General features: G+C 39.4%; 1 protein-coding gene across 1 annotated transcript in view; it reads right to left on the bottom strand.

Annotated features, from left to right (window-relative positions):
* RORB (RAR related orphan receptor B) overlaps positions 1 to 19,888 on the bottom strand; it is a 39,042-nt gene that overhangs the window by 5,689 nt on the left and 13,465 nt on the right. The window contains exons 5-8 of the mRNA XM_067316049.1: positions 5,312 to 5,433; positions 3,871 to 4,003; positions 1,844 to 1,951; positions 530 to 640 (exon numbers count right to left, since the gene is read on the bottom strand). Of these exons, the coding sequence (XP_067172150.1) occupies positions 530 to 640; positions 1,844 to 1,951; positions 3,871 to 4,003; positions 5,312 to 5,433 (474 nt within the window). The remainder of the gene's footprint in view (positions 1 to 529; positions 641 to 1,843; positions 1,952 to 3,870; positions 4,004 to 5,311; positions 5,434 to 19,888) is intronic.

The raw sequence follows: 19,888 nt of genomic DNA, 5'->3' as shown, positions 1-19,888 counted from the left end.
CCTGAGCTGATTCAGAGTACAGTTGCCTGGGAGGAGTTGTGATGTGTGAACACACGAAAAAGAGCACATTGCCCCAAGAAGCACCGTGTCTCACCTGGGGCTAAATTCAGACAGGACCTTGTGCAGTATTTTACAGCTCTTGTTCTCATCCTCACATGAAAAATCCCACCAGAGTTGTGGATTTCCCTCTCCATGTGCCACCAGGAGGAGTCAGCCTCAGAGTGATGGGCAGAGTTGAAACCTGGAGCTCCCTGGAAATTTGAGGAGGAACATGCCTCGAGGAGGAACATGCCTTGGGCGCTGTGCTTCTCTGAGCAGCGGGCAGAGGGATGCCAGCTGACACCCTGGCCTGCACAGCCCATCTCCAGGTCTGTCACCACCATTCCCAACTGTTATAGCTCCTTTTATCTCATGATACTTGACGTAGCCAATCTTTTCCTATGGTGTAAGTTCAGGTAGCAAACAACTGATTTTTTTTCTCTTTGTATATAAAGAGGCATTCTTTGTGGTATCTGGAATGAATAATTACCTGGTGATATCAGAACAGCAGATGAAAACAAGGCAATCTCCTCTTCAGTCAGCTGTAAGGAACATAAATTCTTTGCAAAGTCAAACGCTTCATTCACCAGATCATCAGAACCTACAGACCACAGAGGACAAAGTCAATGTTAGAAATTTATCAGCTTTTTAACTTGACTTGAAAATTGGCTTGTTTAGCTGTCAGATAAAATTTGGAGTCAACGTCTGTACTTCTAAAACAGATGCCTTCCATCAGCTATTAAAATTCTACCTACTCTGAAAACTGGCTATTTCATGTATCACTAAAACATCCAAGGAAGCACAAAAGTTATTAAGAATTAGGGGCATGACTTTTACCAAAAGCACACAGACATCTCAGAATTTTTTTTCCCTATGTGGAAAGAAATGTTACTATTAAACAGATATTAACCCATGGACATAGATGACCAATAAATAACTTTAAATAGCTAAATAAAATAAATAACTTTGAATAACTTTCATGTATAACATTTTATTAATTAACAGTACAAATATTTTTGAAGATTTGTGAAAGTATAACAAGGATCAAAATAAATCAACTAATGCATATTAACACATGTAAATGTTCTATTTATGACATGTAATGCTATGTTTATCCATATGCTAATAATAAAAATAATACCTCTACTGTAATATATGCATGTAAAGTAAGTAACTCTCTCTGAGTTTGGTCCTGATTGTCTCATGATTAAATTTGCTATTAATATATTCATTGCATGGATGGACAAAAGAAACCATTTAGCTATTAACATTTTGTGTAGCATTCAATATCATGTTAGAAATGAAGCAACTGTTCTAATATATGGATCTAAATGAGCTTAAAAATTTCTGTAGATTCAGAGGATTTTAGGTAAGTCCCTTGACCCTTTTGCTGTGCTCCATTCTTTTAGTTTCCTCATTGATGAAGGTGAAACCAATTCTTCCCTTTACTTCCTTTGCATGACACAATCAGTGGGAGTGATTTTATACATCAAACATAACTGAGCTGTGAAGACAAATCACTTTGGTCCTACCACAATTTCTTTTTTCAAGTATTTTGCAAATTTTAGAGGACGTAGTGGGAAATATATCTCATAAAACTCTCTCAGTGCTTTTTTCACTAGCGAAAATCACTTCTTTACCATTAGCAGCTAATGGAGTCACTTTTTCAGTTCAAGCATGGAGATTTGGAGGTTTCAGGATTCAAAATTTACTGAAGACTTTCACTGCATTCACTATTCCCAGAAAGACAAATCTGCCACCATTTGGCTCAGTGTAAGGGTTGAAAAGAAAGAAATGAACATACCCAAGGCTTTAAACATCTGCATCCCTCCATACTTTCCTTCAAACAGAACAGTATTGTTGAGTGGGTTGAAGGCACGGCACATTCTCACCAAAACCACTTCCAAGCAGCCTATTGGTCACAAAAAAGAGCAAAACTGCCACACATTACTGCAAAAGTCAGAATATAGGAAGTTTCAAGAAAATATTTAGGAAAACATCAGTCACTAGAAACATCAGCAGGGACAGACACTCTTTGGAGCCACATAAATGAGCTTTCTCTCAATGACGGAAGCAATATTCCTGTCTGGTTTTACTAGAGAAAAGAGAAATTTCCAGTCCAACCCCAATTCCCTTTTTTAAAGCTGACTTTCTTCATTGCAGCAAATTGGTAGCCTGGACTTATTTTGAATTTAGAGCTGGGTGAATATTTTCCATTAGAAGTATTTTCCCCTGAAAATTAGGCATTTGTTGGGACTCTTTTCTAATAAACATTTTTTATATAAAAAAGGAACTTCATTCTATATGGATATGAATCCCATCTTCACTTGGCTGGAGGGGGGGAATATCACAAAGTGTTTTTAGAGAGAAAATAGAAATTAAAGAACTATCAAAAACACCCCTAAATCATGTTTTCCTTTTGTTTCTCTTATTTTTCTTTCGGGTTGGGAAACAGCCATAGAGACTTCTTTTTTCTCTTCATCCTTTCTTATTACTCCCTATGTGCAAAAACATAGTTTGGAAAAAATGAAGGGAAAAACAATTTTAAATTTAACTAAATTTAAATTTCTTTATCTAAATCCAAATTTCCTGTAAGAGAAACTGTGAATCTGGGGATTCTTTTGCACACATATTTTTGAGTGAAAAGTTCTGATTTTCCAACTTCTGCTTAGCATTAACAGCAAAACAGAAAATAAAACCTGACATGTTTAGACAGGCTGAAGCTAACCACAGTTGTCCAACCGTATGGTCAAATATATCTTTTTGCTTAAGGTGCAATTGTTTTGTTAGTTTTGCCAGTCAAATGAATGAAGTTACTTTGGGTGCACAGGCATCTGCAGAAGTTTTGGAATTAGTATGAGCTTTAGAAATCAATCTCATATGAAGACCCTCTTTCTTTGCAGCAGATTGAACATGTGCTCCCTGGATGTCTGTGTATCTCTGACTTTTTGCACCTGCACCCACTGCCTTGGGTCAGCCCTGTGCTGACCCATGGCCCCTGGGCATGGCGTGCTGAGTGGCACCGACTCGCAGATTTAGTGAAGAGCTCTCCCTGTTAACAGGCAGCACTTCTTATGCTCTGATGAGCTGCCTTGCCCAGCACCCCATCTTTTGCATGAGAAGGGAGCAAGAAACTGGTATGACAGGGTAAATGCAGCTAATTATCAGTAGCAGCTGGCTTGGTAATATCATTTTGTCCTTCCCAGCTAAATGGTGCTATCACATAGTCATGATATGTCTTGTCACAGAAGATGGAAATTCCTGAGCCCCACGATGGGGCAGAAATCCCTGTTCCCTGTGTCCTTTCGACCATGCGCACACTCCCATGCATGCCTGGAGCACCACCGGAGCGCCGGTGCTGCCGTAATCCACTCTCATCTCTCCCGATAGCAACTGGCGCCAGCAGGGATTTTTCCTCCTGCACGCTGGCTGGAGGGTATTGCTGCAGCCTCATTAAAAAGATTAGAGATGACCACAGAGGCAGGCCCTGGCAAGCTGGTATTCGCTCCAGTAAAGCCAAGTGGGGATTTTAAGGAGTAGCAGATGAGTGATTCAACCAGCTGAATTCACAAGGTCCTTCCACTACATGTCAGGTTGGAGACTGCAGTTTCCACAGTGATTTTGTGTGTGGGGGGTATCAAATAACCACAACTGACTACAGAGGGAGAGGACCAGAATAAAGTAACATTATTGACATATTAATGCAGCTAGTGAAATTGACTGAAGAGGTACCCTTCTTTAAAATTAAAATGACCTGCCAAACAAGATGACTGAGAATATTTCTAATGCACTGCATGCTAAGCAGGTCTCTGGTCCTTGGCGTTTACCCACCTGACTTAAGGAGTAGGATTTGGTCATTCTGACAGAGCTCCATGAAGCCGGTTATCCGCTTCGCAAACTCCACCACGTACTGGATGGCATGAGTGATCTGGATGGCACACTGCTGCCACAGAGCTTCCCTCGTCTTCCCGGAAATGCACATGAAGAAGCAAAGCAGTAAGCAAATACGTTCATTAGAGCATTAAGGACTTCAGGTGGCCAGGCAGAAAAACACAATCCATAGATTTTACCTAAGGCAGAGCTATGGCATCTATATTTATTAAATTGCCTGACACTATTCATTAGAAGGCTGTTTTCACAAGTCATTTGTCTCAAGGATCTGAACTCTGGTTTGCCTCTTCAAAAGGGGGACTATATTGGCCAATATTACAGTGTGATTTTAATGCTGGCTTTTGTGTAGGATATACAAACAATGTAAACATCCTGGAGTATTGCTAGAGAGAAAGTGGAGCAATGCTACTAAGTCATCTAGCAGAATATTTCTGCTAGCTTAAAACTTAAAAAAAAAAGTCATTATAGTGTCATTGCAGTCTGAACAGTGATTACACCAGATTTGTATCTCCTCGATAACTAGTTTCCTTGTCCACACTTGTGTGTACATGCACATTGATGCTGTTGGGTTGTGTGCCAAAGCTCTGAAAGCTGTAGTGTGTTTTTATTCCTGCCAGCCCTGCAAAGCCACAAAGCTTTCAAGGAACAAGATGGACTCTCTTCTGTCTTTTGCCTGATCAGCTAATATGTCAACTAAATTCTGGTTGTAGAACCATTGCTAGTGATACAAGCGAGGAGGCACGAAGGACACAGCCGGGTTTCTGTGGGCTGGACCACATCTGAAGAGTTACTAGTGAGCAATATCCTGAACCAGCTTGACCTGCAAATCATACAGGTAGACTGAAAACATAGATCAGTTTTCCAGTCACTTTTGAACAACTGCCCTTTAAGTTGCTTTGCTTTCATCTTTATCTAATGTCTAGAAGTGATGGATATTTACTTTACTTGCAGCGAAAATATTTATTACTCACATGAATAGGGGACACATGTCTAACAGTTTTCAAAATGAAATGAAACAAAATTATGTAGTCCTATTTTCTGAAAACTCTTTCAACAGAGGGGCCAATCCTCATGACATTAAAGTCAACTGAAATTCTGCAAAAAGTTTAGGCCTATGGTAACCATGAGTGGAAAGCTAGATTCTATAACCACTCCTGAGCCTTGACATTAGCAAACATTTCAACATGCTGGAAAGCTGTTGCTTCTTTTTATGAACTGTCACTCCTCTGCTTTCAGTAACTGGGCTCCTTAAAGGCATTTAAAAGCTTATTTTTAACCTCTTGGAAAAGAAACTCATCAGCGTGTCCTTGCCCAATATGCTACACTGGTAATGATTTCAAACAATGGGGAGAAGAAGTAAAAACATATTACAGGGTTGTACCTTGCTCTGGTAAACCTTAATTTCTTCATATGTGTGAGTCTGCCATGCTAGCTGGTGTAGTTCCTCCATTGTATATTGACATGTCTCCAAATGAGATTTAATGATATTCTGTGCAATTCGATCTGAGAAGAGGAGAAGAAAAAACAGCTTGCACGAAACATCCCAGTGAACAGTAATTTGCAATAGCAAAATGCTGAAAGCATTAAAGTTGTTGGAAAAAGCAGATTTTCAGAGAAACATCTTTTCTTTCCAATGGTACCTTTCTAACTCACTCTCTCTCTCTTTTTTTAATTTCTGAAAATGTCTGTTGCAAAATGTTTTGGTATTTTACCCAAAGCCAAAGGATGCTCAACTTTTTGTGGATTCGCACATGAAAATAACAACGGGTCTTGTGAAACTGTTCGGATGCTTTCATTCTGGAAGTGAATTTTTGTCGCTGTGTTTAAATAAACATGATTTTGAAATCCCGATCACTTCTGTCTGCCATGAGTCTGTGCAGCTGCCCAGCCCTGGCAGCTCAGTCCTGACTTGGGCATTTGCATTACCTTGAGGCGAACCAAATCAGAGAAGCAGGAAAAGATTCTTTTCTTTTTTTCTCAAGTTTATTTTTTAGCTGGATTAATTTCTGATTTAGCTTGCTGGGCATGAACATGGAGACTAGTGCTAGCAGTCCGGGTTTTAGAAGGAAGACAGGGAGGAATAGCTTCCACTTTTCTGTGACAGCACAGGATTAAGTTACCCTAAAGTTGTTGTGAAACCACAATCTTATAAACTACCGTGTAACATGGAATACAGGACATATGGGAAAAATGAAGTGTTCAACACTGGCCTGAGATCCCACTGAAATTAATAGCAGACTTCTCAGAGAAGTTTTTGAAGGTAGGTCTTTGCCTTTCAAACCACATGAGTGGATAAAAAAGATTTTCACAGAAAGTTTCCAACATGAATTCATTAACAGTAAAAGTTGAAATCTCTGGATAAAGCATGCTGTAAGAAGTGCAATGATTCCTTAATTTTGCAACTCTATATATCTAATGAAGCTTCGGGTTTCAGCCTGAAGAAATAGCTTAAATGAAATACCTTTTAACGAGGAAACAAATGGAAGTCATAGGACTGAACTGAAACACTTGCCGCAAAACCTCACATAGCAGAGATCACATTCAAATAGAAGACATTCAAAAAGACATTGGTAATGCATTAGCCAGACCTGAACATGGGAAATAAAAAGGACCAGGAATGTCATCATTTATTCATCCATATCTTCAGCAGTCTGAGCCCAATGGGTGGACCTCGTGGTTTGGAGCCCAAAATATGACTGTTTCTTAGGTCATATTAGAATTGAATTTAAAAACACCATTTAAAAATGAATGTACACATGTGTATGCTCACTGAGATCACTGCTATAGGAGTGTCCTTTAAATGAGAGACGTCTATTTTACTGGCATAGCTAATAAACTGAAAGTCAGTGTGTAGGTGCTGAAAAAAACCCACAAAAGAGCTCCAGGTTTTTGTAGTGACAATGAAACCTTCCCAGTGCAATCTTTACAGGGATCACTTAACAGGTCAGTGCTATCTTTAGGCTTCCTGATGGAAGAACTGACTCAAGGGTAAAGAAAACTAAAAGCGTATGTTAGTGAGTGCAAGGATCCATCCACCATTCTTTCACAGAAGGATAGATGGAAGTCTCCTCCCATGATGGCAAGTTGCCTTATTTTGTATTAAAAAAACCCTTACAGATAATTGGGCATGTTAGAATAAACAGATGATGAAGTTTAAACAGCTTTTTTTTTTAAGACAAATTAGCAAAGGTTGATTAAAGAAATGCAATTCAAGAAAAACTGCTTTAGAAACACCGAATTTCAGATTTTAACCCCCAATATGTTTTATTTAAGTGCAATTTTAACAGAATCAGCTTTCTGGAAATATCCTGAACCACAGCAAACCCAACTGCAGAAATTAAGCTCAAATTGTAGATTTTGCCATTTATTTGTGTTACTGGAAGGACTTAATCAGATGAAACTGAAGTATGGACAGAGGAACAGGTTTGTATCTAAAACAACCATAAAAGTAGTATAATTTTAACTTGTGTTACACTTCCCCATTTTGAATAGCAAAGGATTTTGCTCTCTCCCTCCATGGGCTATTCTTTCTATTTCTTGTGCTTCCTAATCCAGTTCCCTTAGCCTCACCATTCATTGCATAAAGCACCAATTATCCACATTCTTGACACAAAGAAAATAAACCCTGGCATTACTGCCATAGACAGATTTTTGAATCAGATAAGGTGGCCTGAAGGCTAACAATCTGAAAATAATACCCTTTTGCTTCACTGACTTAAAAATATATTTGATTAGCAGTGCTACTTTACTGCGAAGATTCCCACCCCTACTCTTTTATTCTTTTCCTACCACTTAAGTATTTAACTCAGGACTCAGCAGTTGAGTGGCACTTCAAAAACTCTTCAGTGTTTTGTGGGGCGGCATCTTGTTTTACCCCTATCCAGCTGTAAGCATAGTTATTTCTTTACATACTTATGCTTATGTTAAGCTGACATTAAAACCCTTTTAGATGTTCACAGACCTTAAGGCAATAGCAGCAAGCAGCAGCAGTGAATGCGGCTGTCCAAAGAGGAACCAGGTGCAGGACAGACTTTAAATTTTTGTGCCATGGGCGAGGCAAGGCGGAGCATGTCGTGGAAATGCTGCACTTACTCTCAGGGACGAGGGCCTGGCTGCTCGCTTGGCTGGCTGATTAGAAGGCAATGTATGCTGCAGAAGGAACTCCAGCTTTACACAAATATGGCATTTCGCATGGTGCAAGAAGTAAAAGAAGTAAAAACTTGTCTTGGCTTCTCTGAGGGGCCAACAACAAAAGATATGCAAAGAACGTAGCTCTGAAGGGCTGCAAAGTGCACAGCCTTTTTTTCCTGAAGTTTTCAAATAGATTTTAGCTTTTTTTTTTTTGCTAATGAAGTTGGAATCAGTTTGCACCTCTGCAGTTACACATAGAAAGAACTTAAAGACAGTCTCACTAGGAATAAGGTACAGACATCTAATATCGACCTGTCCTGACATGCAGCACAGGTGCTGTGGTGTACCAAAATACAGTGAATTTCTGGGAGACTGGGATGACCTGACTGCTCTGAAGTGTTGCTGGCAACTGAGTTCAATAGACAAACTCTTTTAATAGAACTACAAAGAATAAGGAGAGAAGGCAAATGGCTTCATACAGCAGGAGGAGAGCTATTTTCTTGATGCAGAGGCTGTGGCCTTGACCCTGCGGAGGTCCCCTGCTGGGGTGATGCTCAGCAGCCCTGTCCCTCCTGTCCTCCTGGCCAAGAGTCTGCCACAGTTACTCCATGTATTGGGTCTTGACTTTGGTTCATTTAGCTGTCTGCCACCATGAGCCAACAACTATAACCAGGAATCACACTGGGAAGGGCTGCAAGCACCATGAGAGACAACACCGTTCTTGTGACCTCAGTGTGGGCTGTGTTTCCAGTTGAAATGTTGTCAGCCTCCATTTTGCATAAGCTACAGCAAATTTGCAAGTTTGCTGAATGAGAAGGCAACTAAAAGTGATGATGCTGACCACTCAGATATGAGAATCAAAGTTTGCAAAGAGTATTTTACAAAGAGTATCTGCTGTAAGTGTTGAGTGAAAAATAATAATTCCAACTCAAACAAAATACTGAGCCTGCATAATAGTATACTATCAGCATTATAACTACAGCTGTAACGTGTAAGGCTTTTAAAGCAAGTCTGCCATAGTATGTAAACAGAGATTTTGTGTAGGTGCTTCATTTGTCCTCTTTTGTCTGTCTGTTGGGTTTCTTATATTAGGCTGTATCTCCTACCATGCATCATGGTCACTTGATACTACATAATGCCATGCGAAGTTGATGGCCATAGTATATCCTAGGAGATTAATTCTGTCTGGGAAACATGTCCTACAGAAAATAACAAGTTTCAAGCGACTAAATTCCAGCACACGTTGCAACATGCTAGCACTTCCATTAGATAGTTTGATTCTAAATTTGAAGTGTTCTTGAAAACTCTGAAATTGTTCATGCAAAGCAGACACATTTTATACAAATGTTATGTATCACTAAAAAAAAAAACCTATAAAGAAGTATTTGCTTCCAGAGAAGTAAACTGGAAACAACATAATCAAACAAGCAAACAATACTTGTAACCAGTGTGAGGTCTTGAAACATCAGAAATACTCAGACAATATACACCATGGAATGATTAATTATACTGCATATCTGTCCTGCATATGTCTGACTAGTTTTCTGTTATGGCCCATTATTTGGCTGTAAAGTCTCACCTATTCTTAGGGATGACAAAGACAGTTAGATACTATTGTCTCATAGTGACTCTGAATTTCCAAAGATTTAAAATGAAAACACACCAAAGCAGTCAGTGTGGTAAGTATCTGCACCAAATCACAATGCAAAGATTACTAAATATTAGGAGTGAGAGGTTACAACACCTATGATTTATGGAATGTCACATTTTCTTACTCTGAGTACATCAGCTACTTGACAAAATACACTCTAAGAAACCATATATACTATCTGAAGTATTCTCCTAGAGAAATATAACTTTAAAGAAAGCTGATTTGATAACTTCATCCTTTGAATTACAGAACTGTCTACCAGCAGGACTGGTTTCTCTGCACGGAAAAGAATGGGAGGTTTGACAAGTTCAGCTTTTCACAGAAATCTCCAATGCAATGGAAGAAACAAGAATTTAGTTATAGCATATAGTTCAAACTCCCAGACAGAAAGAGAGTTCACCTAAAAACTGACAATGGCATCGAACTGGAGCAAAAATTATCATCCCCCCTCCAAGTCCCCATGTGAACTTGACCTATCTTGATGAAAGTGATTCACAAGAGAGAACATGTATTTGAAATGTTTTAGATACTTTCAGATAATTGCTGATTAATGAGAAAGATATGAAAACTCAGTTCTTCACCAGACAGCTAAATGGGAAAGCAGAGGATTTGGAACAGCTCCAGAAAAGTAGCTAAAGAGGCAGGGAATGAGGCGAGCCGCGAGGGAGAGAGCTTGCTGGTAGCTGCATCAGTGCTCGGAGCATGTCCAGAGCAAAAATGCCGTTTGCAGAAACCTGATTGACCAAACTGACCTCAGAGCTCTGTGGTGGATGGAAATGTTCCCCTTCCTGTAACAAAAGCTCAGATGCTGGTGATGGGGCCCTAAAAGAAGCCAAATGGATGGACAGACAACAGCACTTACTGAATAACAAAGCCCTACTGTCCAAGAGGCATTAAACCTTTTGATACTCTGATTCCTGTCATGTGACGAGATCTTGAAAACAACAGCCTGTATTTTAACAGCCCCGTAGCTTGTCATTTCCCTATTACACTTCTCTCCTGACAAACCTTACTCCTGAATGCCTTGCCAAAAATTACGGCAAGAGAGATTAGAAGGAAATAACAGAAAATGAAACTTAAATCAGAAAAAAAGGCAATTTAAAATTGAAAAAGAAAAACTGGGAAGCAATAACTTGAACAATAATGATATCTAGCATGTAGGAGAAATTAATGGCACTCAGACAGATACAGAAATGATAGTGGACAATAAATTAATCAGGATTTTACAATGCAGCAGTGTAATAAAAGGTCAAATACATAGGGGGATATGTCCAGAAGAAACTGAAAACTGTAAATGGGGAAGGTAAAAGATTAGCTGTCAAAAAGACTTTTTCTAATTCTAATATCAGTTGTGGGTTTCCTGAAGGAGATACTGAGGGGAAATTTTATGATCTATGATACACTGACAGGTTGGAAGACTCTACGGAGCAGAGACTGGATGAGGAGGAGGAGGAGGAGGAGCACGAGAGAGTGGTGCTGGTCTGGTGAAATGACTGGCTTTTAAATTCAGTCTGGAGCATGGTAAACTATTGGTGGAAGGAAAAATGCAATCTAGCTTGATTTGGTGAGGCTGGCCTGGTGTATGATTAAATAATCCAAACCACAATTAGAGGAAGAAACCCATCCCAGTGGGTCATGGTACATCAGCCACCGTTCCTGTATTGGTCTTGCTCCCCCCTATGCTTAGCTAGGAAAGGGATGCCACGCCGTGCCGGTTCTCTGAGGCTGGCCGGCCAGTGGGTCACTGTGGCTTGGTGGGAATGCTGCCCAGCACCAGGGCTGTGTCTTCCCTAAGGCTGGCTGTCCCCTTCATCTTTTGAGCAGCCTCTTTTCAGAAAACATGTGGGAAATTAAACCTCTGAGACCTCTGCTTCCCTTCCAATGCGAAGTCGGACAAAGTTAAGAATTACTGGGGAAAGAAGCACCTGACAGAGAGACTGGACAAACAGCAAGACTGCACAAGCCCTATTTTATCAGCAAAACAGGCCAAAAGCATATGTTGCAAGGGAAGAGCAGCACTAGATGGCTTATACCCCTGTGGCAGAAATCTGGGACTGCAGCTCACAACTTCTAGAACAGCAAGTGACCTTTTCTATTTCTAATTTCAGCTATTCAGCAGGCTTTTCTTTTCTTTTTTTTTTTCTACTGAAATTTCTTATTTTAGGCTTCAGTAGACACCTCACAAAAGGCACTCTCCAAAGGTTACGATAGCTCAAGTATGCATCGCACTGGTGGGTTAGGAGCTGCTTAAATCCAAAGTACATATAGAAAAACGAACATTGCAACCTAGATAATATAAATCAGCATAGCACAGACCTGCAGGGGTCTATCATCAGCTCATGAGTCAGTCCTCCCTTTTTAATGTTAATACTCAGAGATCTCAAGATACAGTACTGAGGGAAAACTCAGACCTGGGGTCAGGTTCAAAGCTGGTTGGGATGGCTGCAGCAACTCCATGGACTGAACACAGCTTTCACCAGCTGCAAATTTGGCCTGCTAAGTGGAAATTATCCACAGACTTCTGCAGCGGCTGTTTCATACAGGCTCTTTAGTTCTTTTATTTGTCTCTCTTCTCTCATGAGAGGCTCTAGTTTTTCTCAGCATCCCTGTCTTTTGCACTGGGAATTGAAGAACTTTGAAGTGTGTCTCCCAAAACACTGATAATCATCCTCAATTAAAATGAATAATGAATTTTTAATTTGCCACTTACCCTTAGGATCCAGTTGAGTAGCTAAGAGCTCATCTCAGCTTATATCCTAAGTTGAGCTCTCGCAGGGATCCACTTTGAATTAATGTTGCAATAACACCACAGCTTTGGCTGTCTGTCTGGCTACTGTAAGCATGCCTCTCTGTTCTTAAAACTGTCAAAACTCTATCTATACATTGTAGTACCTGAAATAATGCCAGGCTAACAATTGCATTACCACTCTTCTGAATCCTAATTCAATAGTATTGTGACTGCAACATGATAAGTTTTGCAAAGTGGTTTCCTGGCACGGATTATATCAAGAAGTTCTTAGGCAGGAGTGGAGGCAGTAATGCAGGGAATAAAGCAGAAGTATGTCCTGTGGTTACTGTCCAACATAAAGAACAGGTCCCCAAATTTTTTAAAATGAACTGGCTGAAAAATCCTAAAGTTCCTGGCAAAAAAGAGGGAACATTTGTCCTAAAAATGGTTGCAAAAAGCACATCCCATTTTTCATCTGTTCTTACCTTCTCAATGTAATAATATACAAAAAAAATCCCCTTTCAAGAACTGTTACAGATACAGCAGCAAGTTTCAAAATCCCCTTTTATTTAATAAATTTGTAACACTATTTGATATGCAGCCTAGAAAGACAATATGAAACATTCAAATACTATTATGAGCCTAGAAGTGTTTGAGTTTAGCTCAGGAATAATCCTCTCTTGGGTTGAAGTTATTGAGTGCTTAGTGTCAGGAACAGATTGCACATTCAGGCAGGTATGTGTGTGAATTTTGTATTTCCCCTCTCTCCCTTCAAATAAATCAGTGTTTCATTTGCCTTTCAACAGGAAAATACACTACAATTGAATAATGCCCCAATATGGAGAAACCCAGAGGATGGACCCAGTTCTACGCAGAATTCTGTTAAATCCTAGTGGATCTTCAAGAATGCTTAAAGGTCTCCACTTAATAATAATTTTCCTGGGTCTCAGCCAATTTAGTAAAAAAGGTATTTTTCGTACTAATTAGAAATCATTTAGCTGGCAGCAAAAGCACAAACCAAGGCAATAGTTTGAAATTATGGGATATAGATTTTACAGGCACCATATAATTATCACAAATTTATTGAGATGAACTGCTTCCTAACTTCTTCCAGCATAGCTTACACAAAGAGATTTTTATATTAAAATTCAGCCTGTTCTGAAACAAGAATATAGCTTCATTTATTATTATTAAGCAAACATTAGAGAGGGCATTATTTACTTTGAGAACAAGAAAGATGCATGGGACAATTGAAATATTTCAGGTTTTAAACTAGAGTTGAATGAGTTTGCCCTGTCATAGAATTTAAAAGGTAAGAGTAGTATCAGGCATCCCTCACGTGAAGTATCAAAGATTTGATATATTGGAGAGGTTAGGCATACATCCTAGCACTTCTCTCACTGTCACAAGCTTACATTTACTTTTTTATAAAGATTTTATGCAATCTAGGAATAAAAACATTTCAAAAGCAATGAGAAAACATTCTAAAATAGTTCTTCTACTTTCCTATAGCCCAGTGACTAAGTCAGATCAAAGTGGTGCCAGAGTATAGAGTCAAAAAGTGAAACAATTTGTTTATCATTAGCAACCTCAGTGATTTCACTGATTAAGAGAAAAGATATCCATGCAGTCAAAAAGGAATGCAAGACAGTGCTCTATGCTTTAATATCTGGCTTTAACTATTCCAATTTATATGTGACTTTCATCCCTGCAACACAACTGCACTTTAAAAACTGTTGATGTTCAGCTTCAGTATTTCTTGTCTGAATTTCAGCCCCATATGTCTCATCGCACTGATTTTTTCCACTAAATATATGCACTGCTTCCTCTCCCTCTTGTGTGTTTCACACCAAATTTTTCCTCATATCTTTCCACTCTTGTACAAAAGAATGATCCCTATTCTTTGAAATAAAGTATCAGAAACGAATGGGCCATCTAAAGAAAGACATCCTTACCCACAGAGATGTTAACAGCATCACAAACTGCAAAATACATGGAAGTACATTATTCTCAACTGTAGAATGGAAAGTAATGAAAAGCATGGGATGCATGGTGAGATTTACCAAACTAAACAGAAGGCACAAGGTGTGCAAAAGTGAACTAAAGTCTTGGGAAGTCAAAAGTGTGATGTTGCACGTGGGAAAGAACAACTGTAAAATCATGCTTTTGGAGGCTTCCTTATTCCTCAGTGTTAAAGAAAGACCAGACAATGTGGTACAGAATGACAGAGGAATACAATAAGAACCCCAGATTAAGTTCTCAAAAAGCACAGGATGAGTTTGCAGATTGTTGGTGCTGATCACCCAGAAAAAACATATAAAAGCACTGAGGACAGGGAGCACTGACACCAAGATAAAGGGTTACTCAGGTCGGGGGAGCAAGTGTGAAGAAAACCAGGCTGGAATAGCAACATATCACTACTAACTCAACACCCACTGATTTTTGCAGATAGCATGCCACCTCTATACACTACAGTGATTCCTAAAAAAACCCATCTTTCCTCCACTGCCTTGTCCTCTCGATTCCCGCTGGTGGTGCTGCCGTTGCCTCCTTGCAGGACGTGTGTGAGACACAGCCTGGCAAGACACCCTCTTCCGCACATCCCAGGCCCTTCACGTCGGGGCACCTGCTCTAGCCTTTTCCTTTTGGAGATTTCTCACACAGGGGCAGTTACCATTTCTTCTTCTGCTGACAGTGCTGTGGTATCACAGGGCATCAGCTGAATGGTTATTCCCAGAATTGCCAGCAAAAACACACCTCAGGACTCATTATACCACTCACTTTACATTGATCTGTTTGTGTGATTTATAAGCTGACAATATTCATAGAGCTGCACTGTTCCTGAGAAGATTATCATGATATATGGTAATATATGGGATATGAGATATGGTACTTTACATATTTTGACTGCTACAAATGGTTGCTTTCTAACTGCTTTCTGGATTCTCAAAAGAAGGAACACATTCTGTCAAGTTCGGTTATGTAAGGACATATTCATAGGTTTTGAGAAAAAGGAGGAATTTTACATACTTGCTTTAATGGATTAGAAATGTACCCACTCTAGAGAAATATATTATCATGCCTTAGAAATATAAGCTACACATCATGTTGTTTTTAATGTTGTTTAACTTCTCTTTTTAATTCATTTGTAAAACAGGCTGAAAAGTCAAATGGTCCAAAAGATCACAGAAATGTCCCCTATTTGTTTTATCCATGTTCAATTTCAGCTAAAAGATGTCATTGATTTTAGTAATTTAAATACTTAATCAAGCTGCTTGTTTTATTCAAATATTCATAACCACACTTTGGATAGGATCCCATGGTCTTGGGTGCTGCAGAAAAACACATTTTCAGTGGAAAATTTCTGCTCCCCAACACATGCATCGTATGTCGTAGTTACTACAAAGTAATTAAACTTTTCCTGACTGTGAGTAGAACTCTGATTGTATTCCTACTGGCAACACTTAACCCCACAACAAACATAAAGGGCAATATTTAAAATGGCATTTTCAGCATTGTCTGACATGTACAAATTGTGCATAGTCTGCAGTGTGATCAAACTCCAATTAGGAGCACTGCCAATGGTTGTCACTGGTAACATTATTGTGGCTTTATTAGCTGGCCTGCATTTGACATATGAATTGACTTAATTGAAAGAGAAGTCAAATCCCTTTCAGAAATATCCAAAAAGCTTTAGAATTTGCAGGAAAACTGAGCCTAAGCTATAGTTCTAGGCTATCTACCGCATTTTCAAATTGTTTTAGATTAATTGCTGGACTGCATACATTTGAACTAGGTTTAGTTAAAAAGGCACATTGCATCCTGCTTATTGAACTGCTCTATTCTGTGTTAAGTGTACTCGAGGAGGACTGCCAGAACCAACATGAGTCTGATCCAAAGCCCACTGCAGTTAGTGGGAGGCAGTGGATGCTCAGTGATTTGAAAATCACAGGGTGAAAAATCTGGTGCTTAAATATAGTACCTTCTAGAAAACATGCTTTATTTTCTAAGTCTGCACCAAGAGTTATAACACAGACTGTGCCTTCCCTAAGTCTCCTTAAGTCAGCAAGTGTTAAAATATGCACTTAGTAAAGTATAACAACATAATCAGTTATTTATGAATATTTTGATCCTTTAAACTATTGGGCCCTGCAACATAAACTCAGTAAAGCCATTATGTAAATTTGTAATTAGGCTGGTTTTGATCTGTAAATTTTCATTTGTAAATATGTAAATTTACAAATAGAGAAAGATTACTAATTTGGAAGATAGAAAAAGATAAAACTATAAAATTTTACAAGCTTTCAAAACATTACATTTTTACAACATTACTTCAAAATTATATGGCAATTTTAGAGGGTAAAGACAACATTTATTTCTAAATAAGTGAATAAAAAATATCAAAGTCTACACTTACTAAAAAACCCTTTTCACTTCAGCATCAGTTCAGCTAGAATGCTTCAGCATCACAATGTTCTAATTTATTTCTCTACTTTTGTGTCCATTAGTTGAAATATTTTTTAACTGAGGAAAGCTGTCAAATTGGTTTTAAATCTTTCCATTCGCTGCTCTCTTCTTGCATGTATGAAAAGGGGAAAGAATTAATTAATTAGTTAAAAAAATATCAGGAGAAGGGGTCTAAGTTATGTCAGATGAACTGGAATGAGCACAGAACTGAAATATTAATATATTCTGACTGTCACCTTTAAATAGGTAATGATGGTAAGAAATATGTCCTAAGGGTATCTGCACAGAAATGCACATGCTGCACATTTTTAATTGCTCACTAGATGGCAACATTGCTCCACTGAAATATAGCTATAAGGCTTCTACTTTAGCTGCATATACCTGAACTGCAAAATTTGACTCTCACCTTTGTAGGAGGGATACTAAAACATGCCTCTGGAAAAGAAAAGAGATAAAGAAACATGATTACTCCAGACTAATGTCACAGAGCCATCAGTTCTGCTTTCCTGTGCGGTGTGCCACAGCCTTGGAAAGAAGTTGCAGGAAAAAGGGAACATCAACACAGCAGCTGTTACTGTTACCTTTGGTATGGATTTTAATTTAGAGAGAGGTTCACTGCATTTTGAGTCAGCTGGTCCCTGCAATACCCCTTCACATAGCATCTAAATGACCAATGCATGTTCGGTAAGCTGTCTGCTAACACTGGATTTGGCACAAAGCCTGGAGAGATGGAGAAGGGATTTAAAGAGAAAAAAAAAAAAATCAGTTTGGAGAAGTACTTTTGCAAGCCACACCAGCACGGCACAGCATCCTTCCCAAAAGACTGATGTGCAGCTGGTGGGTATTGCATGCATGAGTTACAGTGCTGTGGATATCCCTGAACAGGCAGGCAGGGAGGAACAGGCTAAATTCTGCTAAAGTTAATGGGAATTTCTGCTGAAAGGGGAAAAGTGCGAGACTGGCTTTCAAACACATCCTCAGCAGAGAAGTCGAGAGCGTTTCCAGGTGAAGACCTCCTCCCAAGCTGGGATACTGAATGAGCTCATTGCTGAGCTCTCGCTTGAACGCTAGTGCAGCGAGGAAAATAAGCAAATAACTTTACAGTACATAAAGCTGTTCACAGAAGGACCTGAGATGGATGTATGAACCCAGCTAAATTAAAGATTACATGCACACAGGACGTTATTTGCAGTTTTCAAGGGGGCTTTTCTTTTACATACCCCTCCTAAGCCGGTCTCTAAAACATTTTGCAGACTTTGCTTCGCTGTCATTTTCCAGGCAAAGGCTGCATCAAGAGGGCTGCGTTTCAGAGGGGATCTGGTGAGTAGGATAGGTGATTTCTTCCCCAGACCTCACCACAGGGCTGCCCGAGGGAGCTCCTGCCTGTGCTGAGACACACGCAGCAGCACAGGGCCAGAGGGGGTGGGAAAGGTAAGATGAAGCCCAAGAATGGTAACTTTTCTATTCGATTTTCAGTTTTGGTAAAAGCTTCTAAACACTCCAAGCCTTTGGGTGTCTCTCCCTTCGAATAGTGCTGATATTGAAGAAATGTCATGTAAATACACATAGACAGCATCTTTTTCTGTAATTACAGGAGCTTTGGCTGCCTGACCTTGTGTACTCTCTACTGGCACCTTATTGACTGCCTAAATATATACAGATACAGGGCACTCTTCAGTGTGACCTGGAGTGAACCCTGAACCAGTCTGTTTTCCCCACAGCAGTGTCCACTGATAATTTTTTCTCATCTTTACAAAATCATAAGCTGATATCTCAACTACAGTCAAGTCAGGGAAACCTTTCCATTGACTTTCACAGACAGGGATCTGAGCCACACATTGCGTGAGAGAAATAGGATGCTTAGCTCAGTGACAGAAAATACTATGCACATATAATGAAACAAGATGGTCTTTAATCTGACAAAACTCTAAAAATAAGCCTTTAATACTTACTAATTTAAAATCACACTTGGAAGCAAGCGTTACTGTCCTTCTGTGGGGCTGCCGGGGTCAGGAAGCAGAAACCCCTTTTACCCGAAAATGTTGCCACACTCCGGCTGACCTCTGCAGCTCTCTCTGCGAGGAGAAAGCCACGTCCCGAAGGACCACATATTGGCCTTCAAAACAGATGTTACCCCGTGGTCTGAGCTGCCACAGCAGCATCAGGAAATTTCTGCCTTCCCCGATGGGCAGCCTGCCCCTTGGCCAGGGAGAAACCTGGCCCTGCTCTGGCACAGCGGGGAACCTGTCTCCCTCGGGCTGAGGTGAGAAATTTGCTTCTGTATGCAGGACACTGCTTTTTTTTATACTTAGCTTTCTCCTTCATATGGGACAGACAACCTATCCTGCTTTTCATCAGCTAACATGCAGTTGTACCTGGAATATCCAACCTATAAGAAGGAATATACCATGGCTCTAAATATATGTGAAGGAGCCCTATGTAACTTAAAATTGTCAGTACCTACACTTATTTCCTGGTGCACTATTTAGAGATACTGGTAAGCATGCAATGCAGGAAAAGCTATATTTTGCCTGCTGTGCCATTCTAATACCATGCATTGAAACATCTACTGTGTAGAAGTTTTGAATTTCAAAACTGTTAAGAGAAGCAGTTTCATTTCCACTGCTAAGTCTAATGCAGATGAAGTTACGTTGAAGAAAACAAGAATTTTTACATTTAAATTAAAGGAATATAACTGTTAAAGGTCAAAGTATGCCTGACCAATTTAATTACTTTTTTGGGGAATTAGAATATTAACATGTGCAGAAAAGAACACAAATTATGTGTAAATTATTTGGTAGAGTATCCTAGAAAATATTGCATGTATAATTGAATCAAACTGACAGAGAAAGAAAGATTTGTTTGGATTTTTGAGAGAATCTTACTTTTGGATAGCAAGCAAAAAGTAAACACTAAAGTAATTTATGCAGTTGCAGCAAGTCGTTTAGTCAGGTGCAGCAGGGACCATTGTTAGGACTTGT

The sequence above is a fragment of the Apteryx mantelli genome, chromosome Z (assembly GCF_036417845.1).
Source record: "Apteryx mantelli isolate bAptMan1 chromosome Z, bAptMan1.hap1, whole genome shotgun sequence".
NCBI lineage: Eukaryota > Metazoa > Chordata > Aves > Apterygiformes > Apterygidae > Apteryx > Apteryx mantelli.
This window is presented reverse-complemented; position numbering and strand designations above follow the sequence as displayed.